General features: G+C 61.9%; 4 protein-coding genes across 4 annotated transcripts in view; 1 reads left to right on the top strand and 3 right to left on the bottom strand.

Moving 5' to 3' along the window:
- The window catches only part of F751_0776 (Kinesin-like protein KIF15), a gene marked incomplete at both ends in the record, with an annotated part of 6,262 nt that extends 5,537 nt beyond the window's left edge, over positions 1-725 (bottom strand). Inside the window, 2 exons of the mRNA XM_011401490.1 lie at positions 125-533; positions 636-725. Of these exons, the coding sequence (XP_011399792.1) occupies positions 125-533; positions 636-725 (499 nt within the window). The remainder of the gene's footprint in view (positions 1-124; positions 534-635) is intronic.
- A 672-nt stretch (positions 726-1,397) lies between these two features.
- F751_0777 (Cytochrome c peroxidase, mitochondrial) lies at positions 1,398-3,151 on the bottom strand (the record flags this gene model as incomplete). Its single annotated transcript, XM_011401491.1, has 4 exons — positions 1,398-1,484; positions 1,680-2,432; positions 2,817-2,933; positions 3,053-3,151. The coding sequence occupies 4 exons, from the start codon at positions 3,149-3,151 to the stop codon at positions 1,398-1,400; spliced, it is 1,056 nt and encodes a 351-aa protein (XP_011399793.1).
- A 1,656-nt stretch (positions 3,152-4,807) lies between these two features.
- Positions 4,808-6,192, bottom strand: F751_0778 (hypothetical protein; the record flags this gene model as incomplete). Its single annotated transcript, XM_011401492.1, has 4 exons — positions 4,808-5,053; positions 5,293-5,565; positions 5,724-5,877; positions 6,068-6,192. The coding sequence occupies 4 exons, from the start codon at positions 6,190-6,192 to the stop codon at positions 4,808-4,810; spliced, it is 798 nt and encodes a 265-aa protein (XP_011399794.1).
- An 878-nt stretch (positions 6,193-7,070) lies between these two features.
- The window catches only part of F751_0779 (hypothetical protein), a gene marked incomplete at both ends in the record, with an annotated part of 2,867 nt that continues 2,336 nt past the window's right edge, over positions 7,071-7,601 (top strand). Inside the window, 2 exons of the mRNA XM_011401493.1 lie at positions 7,071-7,227; positions 7,361-7,449. Of these exons, the coding sequence (XP_011399795.1) occupies positions 7,071-7,227; positions 7,361-7,449 (246 nt within the window). The remainder of the gene's footprint in view (positions 7,228-7,360; positions 7,450-7,601) is intronic.

A 7,601-nucleotide genomic window follows, 5' to 3' on the forward strand; every position in this document is an offset into this window, starting at 1 on the left:
GCGGGGCCGCGGCGACAGGCGGGGGGGAGGTGTGGGCAAGAGGCGGGCTCACACGCTCTGAGGAGGTCTTTCTTGTCCAGAGGGTCACTCCGGGGGGAGCCTCCCACCTCGGCCATGCACCCACCTGCGTACACCTCCTCCTGCGTGGACTCGCAGCCGAAGACATGGTCATAGCTCTTCACCACCGGCTCCAGGCGGGAGGGCTCGGTGAGGACCAGGGTTCGTGGCCCCACGAGGGAGAGGGCGGGGGCGCCGCCCTCCCGCTGCTCGCGGCGGTTGGGGGGCCGGACTCGGACCATCACCCGCACGCCCTCCCCCCCGCTGGCAACCTCCTCCCCGCTGGCGTCGTCCACGCAGCTGCTGACGCTGGGCGCGGGGGAGGCCAGGAGGGAGGGCGAGGGCATGCTGTCGGCCGAGGGCAGGCTGCGCCGCGCCATCCTCAGGCGCTCGGGGCGCCCCGTGCTCAGCTTGGAGGTGGATGAGCGGAGAGTGTTGCCGGAGTAGGCCGGGCCTCCACGCAGGGGTGGGGTGCCCTGTGCCGGGGGGGAGGATTCATGGTGTGAGTGGGTGCCCGGCGCGCTCCTTCCTCGGGAATGCTCGACCTGGTGGGCAAGCCGGCCTGCACACCCTCGTACCCGGTCGTTTGCACTGTGGGAAAAGAATAAAAATGGGGGACTGGGGGATGTGGCATCCTGGCAGGTGTCCGCGCTGCCTGGTGTGGCCATGTCGAGCTCGGCCCGAGGGGGGCGGGCTGGAAGTGTCGGTCACAGATCGGAGGGCCCTCGTGCGCTCGTCATGCAGGGAGGGGGTGGGTTTGTATACCGGTCGGCATGTTCTGAAGTTTGGTGGCGCCCAGCGTCCAGATTCGGCCCGTGTGCCCGTGGATCTGGCAAGGCGGGGACAGGTGGTTATATTGAAACCGGCGTGCTGCGCATGCCGTGATGGGTCCGAACTCCGCGAAACTATCTCCAAACTCTCGCTCGCCACACTGTGCTGTCGCCAACGAATACCAAGGATCTCAAGGATAACAATAAAGGGGTCTTCAATACGGCAACGCAGATTTTGTTCCATTTCATTTTCCTCTGCTCCTTCTGGCACCCACGAGGGGCAGTTGGATACTCTGGCCAGGCTGACGATTGGAATCTCCCCTGGGGTTCAGCTTACATGATACCAAAACTTACATACCCTACAGATCTGGTGTCCCGCACGGGCCGCGCCCGTCGGGCGCGGCTGCAGCACTTCAATACACGGAGAGAGCATCGTTCTACTTTGAGGCAGCGTGCGCCTGGGCACGGCCCGCCCTCCCAGGGTCTTCCTGTCGTTGTACTTCAGGGACTGCATTGTCCATTCTTCACTCCACCGCGGTGGAGGGTTGGGCCCCGGCCCTCCCGCTGTCCTCAGGCCATGGGCTTGGGGCTGGAGGGGGAGGTGTTGAAGTCGCGCTTCTCGAAGGGCACGCCCAGCTCCAGCAGCTTGCTGAAGGCCTGGCGGGGATGATGGGGTGGCAGGGTGTGTGTGAGGTGGCGACGGTGGGTGCGGTGCGGCTGCAGGTGTGGCCACGGTGCCGCAGTCCCTGCATGCCCCTGCACTGGGGCAGAGGGGGGCCCACGCTCCCCTGCCAAGCCCCCGTCACTTCGGGCCTCATGCCTCACCCTCCCCGCACAACCACGAGAACCCACCGCGGCAAAGTCCTCGAAGAACTTGTCCTGGTCCTTGGCGTACAGGTCCACGTACTGCCTGAACTTCTTGTCCCAGACCATCCACATGTCGGTGGGCAGCATCATGAGCTCCCCCGTCTTGTCCTCGTACTGGATGGGTCCGTTCCACTTCTTCTTGTGCCACTTGCCCTTCAGCTCGGTGAAGTAGCCGTTAGAGAAGGTGGTGGGGGAGAAGGTCCAAGGCCCCACGAACCCGGAGCGGTCGGCGTGGCAGCGCCCGATGGCGTGCGCGCCCATCAGCGCCACGATCTCCTGGTCGTTGAAGCCCATGCGGTAGAAGACGTCGCGCACGTGCTTGTTGTCGCGCGACGCGTCGGGCAGGCGCCCGTCCGGCAGCGGCACGCACCCATTCTCCTCCTTGTCGGAGCGCCCCGGGCGCCACTTGATCTGGGGCCCGCCCATGGCCTCGATGGCCACCACGCCGGCCAGGGTCCAGAGGTCGGAGTAGGAGATCCAGGGGAACTTCTTCTTGATGGGCTCCAGGATGTCGCGCGCGTCGCCCAGCCCCGCGTTGGCCCCCCAGCCGGACTCAGGGCCGAAGCGCATGGTGGCGCCGTTGGAGCCGCCCGTGTTGTCGTTCTTGTCGTAGGTGCCGCTGGTGTGCCAGGCCAGGCGCACCAGCACGGGGCCGTAGCTGCCGTCGTCGTACTCATCGTTGGACTCCAGCACGTCCTCGATGGCGGCGCGCACCGCCTGGTAGTCGGGCTTGAAGTCCTGTGGGAGGGGGAAGGGGGGGTACTTGAATGGTTGAGCAATGGGGGTTGGGGGGAGGGGAGGCGGTTGAGGGAGGGAGGGGGGGGAGGAGGAGGGGGGCCAGGAGAGGGAGACGAGGGCGACGGGGCCTTGAGAAGGGAAACTGCAAGCTCAGGCGCTGCAGACCTCAAGGGACAGACAGAACAGGTGTTTATCCATTGAGGCATGAAGCAAGGCGGTTGAGGTTTGCTGGCAGGGCGAGGAAGCACAATTCACCCCTTATCCCAAGGTGCTGAGCTGGACAAAAGGCTGAGGTAATCAAGAGACATGCACCGGGCTTCGGACATGGAGCACCGGACTGCCACCGGGAATGCACCGGGCGAAAACAACTTCAGAAGCACGTACCTTGGAGGGGGTCGCCGGGATGGCGGACGAACCCAGCAGGCCATCCAGCAAACCGCTCTGCTTGGCGTAGTAACCACCGCCTCCCAGGCCAGCCAGGCCCAGGATCAGGGGCAGGCTCTGCGATTAGGGGCGAGGATTGTGGTAATTATATTAATTCGATATTAGAGCCTGGTACACGATGGTGAAGGAGTCAGGTCGTGGTGGGGCTGGAGCCCTGCTGATCACACACTACTCACACTCTTGCCGGTCTTCCCAGCCTCGGTGGCGTAGCCACGGACCGCCAGGGACCGCAGCTGCTTCAGCTGGCGGCCGCGAGAAGCCAGAGCCCTCAGCATCGTGTCACGTGTTGGGTGTCCGGCGGGTGGACGGTTCGTGAAGGAGGGCTGGGTGAGGGCACGTGCACCTGGGATCACAGAACCCTACGGGCAGGAAGTGAGATGAGGTGTCGATGTAATTTCTGCCTCTGGTAAATTATGTCTGGAGTGATGCAGGGGCACATCGTCAGGGCTCGGCATTTCGCTCTGCTCTCGAGGTTCGCTGACGCGACAGGGAAAAAGAAAGAATCTCTGGGAGCTCAGGCCAAAGCTACGAGTGAATGAACAGTGCCCTGATCAACACCAGGAATGTCCCCACATACAAAATTATCTGAGATAGCTCAAATAAATTTAGCTCTTCAGCTGCGAAACTTTCAGTTGTGATCTTCACGACGAGCAGGAGGCGCTATGGGGAAAAATCAGCAGCACAAGGCTGCCCAGATGTCCCGTCATACGTCGCGGGATGGCGATCCTGCGGACACAACCAACACGGGAGATGGAGTTGATGTGTCATTCCACAGCGCCGCGTGGCACGAAGCCCGACTAGCAGCACTACAAGTAGAACGGCCTAGGTAAGTTGACGTGTGTACACACTGTTATAAAGGCGGTGCGACTCCCGACGTTGACTCCAGATTCCCTTACCCAACATATAGCTATGAGGAGTGGAAACAGCGACAAAAGGACGCCGAGGCAAGAGAGTTGGAGGCGCAAGAAGCTCAAGATGCCCTCATGCGTGAGTGGCACTGGCGTGATACTTTGCTGGATGGGCCCCACAAGTGTATAGTGTTCCCTTCTTCACTGAGGAATGCATTGCACGTGCACAGGGGAGTATAGAGAGGGCCTGGCAGCTGACAGGGCCGCCCGGATGGGCTTGACAGCACCCGGCATTACAAAGGTAGCGCAGAGAGTGATGGGAATGGGGATCTGTTGTACTTGAGATGCCCCTTCTTCACTGGCTTGCTGACTAAATATTTACACGAATCAGCTCAGCGCGTGCTCTGCCCCTCAGCTAGGGTTCTGAATCTTCACTCTTCAAAATCCCCCACAGCACGATTCCAAACGGAAGTCGAGCAAGAAGGATAAGAAAGAAAAGTCTTCTAAGCACAAGAAAGAAAAGCACAAACACAAGGTGAGTCTGGAAGCTGTGGGCACTGGGTCTGAGGTGAATCAAAGATGCTGCTGTGGTGGCCTTGCAGTCTGTTCTCGGCGTCCAGATGGCATGCCATGCTGCACGGGAACGCTGTGTGGCTCTTCCCCACCGCGCACACAGACCCTGACAGGGCCTCCCCTCGCCACCCACTTTCGCCGCAGAAGTCCAAGTCGAAGAAGAAGCGGCGCAGGTCCTCCAGCAGCGACAGCAGCGGCAGCGACAGCCCGTCCCGCGCCGACGATGCCCCGGCGTCCGGGCCGGTGAAGCTCAGTGAGTTCTTCAGCTCATGAGCCGGGGCCACTGCTGGATGCCAACGCCCGCCTGTCCTCTGCCCCACGACTTGTAATGCCTCCAAGACCAGGCCCTCTGCTCACATGGACAGTCAGTGGGGGCCTGTCGCCCTGTTCTCGAGCAATGCATAGGGTATCACCCGTCAACTTTGAGTGGCACTCCTGGCTCGGTGCAGAGTCACCAACAACACAGGTCTACAGCCTCCCACTGCACCGCACCCGCCCACGCCGCCGCTCTCAGGCGGCCGCGCCCAGGACGGCCTCCAGAACAGCGCCCTCCAGCTCTGCGGCGTGGTCGGTGAAGTTGTGGTTGGCCCCAGGGATGTAGACTGTCCTGGCGTGGGGCAGGAGCCCGCCCAGGTACTCCGCCTCCTGCCACGGGATCGTGGTGTCCTCCCGGCCGTGGATGAGCACCAACCGGGTGCCGGCCGGCCAGCGCGTGGCGAGGGCCTCCACGTCGATGTTCACCCGCTCCTCGACATCCTGCGGGAGGGAGAGGGGGAAGGGGCGCGGCATTGTTAAGATGGCATCAATCCTGATGATCGACCATGGGCATGAAGCGGGCAGGGCTTCAGCCGGAGTGGACGCGCGCGGGCTTCACGGATTCGCCAGAGATTTGGCTCAGGGGTGTGGCATTGTGCGTTGCGGGGAGCGGCATCATTCCAGGGGCATATCGCGTCCACTCCTCCTTCGGACCCCACCCCCTCCTCCCGGCAGCCCACCTCGAGGGTGAGTACCCACTCCATGCCGTTTGCCTCCTTCCTGGGCATGGCGGGGCTGGCAACCAATTGATCCAGGATGTTGGGCCCAAAGCGCTGTAGCACTCCGTCCCGCGGCTTGAAGCGGCCGGCCAGCGAGACGACGAGCGGCGGCGGGCTGGCCACCTGGGCGCCAAACATGAACGCGTTCAGGCCGCCCTTGCTGTGGCCCAGCACGACGCAAGTGGTGTATCCGGCGCCTTTAAGGGCGTCCATGGCCGCCTGGATCTCATCAACCTAGGGAAGCGGGGGTTCACGGCGAGGGGTGGCACGCTGGGAGGCCAGGAGAGGCACGTTGAGAAGTCAATAGAGCGGGGGTCTGCGAGAATGGGGAGTCTTCAGTGCGAGGAACAATCCCATCTTGGCACTTGCCTACCCATACGAAATCCACCCACCTCCTGGGCGTGATTGCCCATTAGGAAAGACCGGCGCCGCTCGCTCGAGCCGTCCACGGCCATGGCGTGGTCGAAGCGGAAGGAGGACACCCCGGCTCTGGCGAGGGCGGCCGCCAGGCGCTGGAAGTGGCAGTGGGTCGCGTTGGACATGTACCTGTACAAGGGAGGGGGTCCAGGGTTGGTATGTGTGGAAGTCTGGCCTAGAGTGCTTTGTTTCAGCGACAGAAAAGGCCTGGCGGATGGAAGTCTGTAGGTGCTGCTGAAACCGGCCAGGAACTACCCCGGGGCACCATCAACGGCCCCTGAGGCAGACCATCTCCAGATCTCGGGCAGCTGCTCCTCACCCATGGCACAGGATCACGGTGTTATCTTTGGAACCAGCGTCCAGAAGCCAGCCCACGAGCGTCTCTCCAAACTCGTTCTTGAAGCGAATCACGGTCTCGGTGGGTTGAGGTTCCGGCGGGGTCATGGTATCAGACGCGTGGCGACGCTGAAGAGATGGGTGGGTGTATCTCTTACGAAATCTGCTCGGCGATACGATCCAAAATGTGTGACGGTTGCTAGATGCGAGCTGTCGATGGACAAACGAGGCTTGGGCGGAGTCCTGGATGCACGGTCGCAGCTGGTGCGCCACACACAAAGATGTGGGGTGGCACACTGGCATTCAGAATGAAAAATCAAGTAGTAGGGCGTGTACATCGTACGATCCCCTTCGGCTCCTGTTTCCTAGTGGGTTTGTTGACGAGGACTTGTAGTGTTATTCCTCCGGTACTCAGGGCGCGCGCCCTCGACGAACTTGAACTCTTCCGCTGAGCGATTACACTGTTTCCTCTTGCATCCTGTAAGAAATATAAGTGTACAAGTGTCCTGCATGATTACGCTGGGGCATAGTAGCCTCCGGAGGAGGGTTGCGATCGTCCTTCGGGGGTCTTACACGATCCGGGACATGCTGCTGCACGCGAAGCAAGGTATGAAGCAAACATTAAGTATCGTAAGAGACGGTCCAGCAGATTGAGAACGGGGCATGACGAGGCTCGCCCAAGATTCCGCCGCCCCCTGGCGCCCTGGCAGATGAGTAAGGTCCTTCGACAGAAATTACCAAATGATCCGGCAACCATCGTGGCCTCAATTACGAGGCAATTCAGCTGCTGTACCCGAGCATTGTATATACTGTAGTTAGTCTTTCCTTGAGTATTGTACGAAGCGGTAATGGCCGCCGCGGGCATGTTTGCAGCCGGAGCTGTCGTCCCGTCGCTGCGTGGGCGTGGCACCCTCGTCGGTCCTCTGACCACCCAGCGCGTGATCCCGCGCCCAAATGTACTATTGCATCCATTTGCACAAAGGAGAATGGGTCCCGCGCCTCCCCGTGCCAGTTCTGCGTCCGGAGCCGGCAGCCTGGGTGCTGCGGGAGCGCCCCAGCCCGAGAAGAAGACGGGCTTCCTCAGCATGTTCAGCCCCTTCACAGACCCAGAGGCCAACAAGCGCCTCATCGCGCTCTGTACAGGTGAGATCAGCTGTCCAGCCCGGTGCCCGGCCCCACCTCGAGGCAGGCTGCTCGGCATGATTCTGTTCCTGCAAGCCAACTCCCTGGGGCCTGACCAGCCTGACCGGGCCCCCCACTCCCCCCGCCCCTGCAGCCCAAATGCTCTGCTCCGTGGCCACCCTCATCCACGACACTTACCTGCCCGTGTACCTGAGCGAGGTGCTGCACCTCAGCAACTCCAAGGTGCAACACATGACGTGCAGGGAGGGTTGTGTACGTGGTCACGGTGGGTCCACGCCCGTGTCGTGCTGAGATGTGCCGCAGTGCTGAGTGGTCGCTGGACACAACATTCCGCCAGCAGCAGACTTGGAAAGAAGCCCCCTTCGCCCAGGCCC

This window comes from Auxenochlorella protothecoides (assembly GCF_000733215.1).
Source record: "Auxenochlorella protothecoides strain 0710 unplaced genomic scaffold scaffold111, whole genome shotgun sequence".
Lineage (NCBI taxonomy): Eukaryota > Viridiplantae > Chlorophyta > Trebouxiophyceae > Chlorellales > Chlorellaceae > Auxenochlorella > Auxenochlorella protothecoides.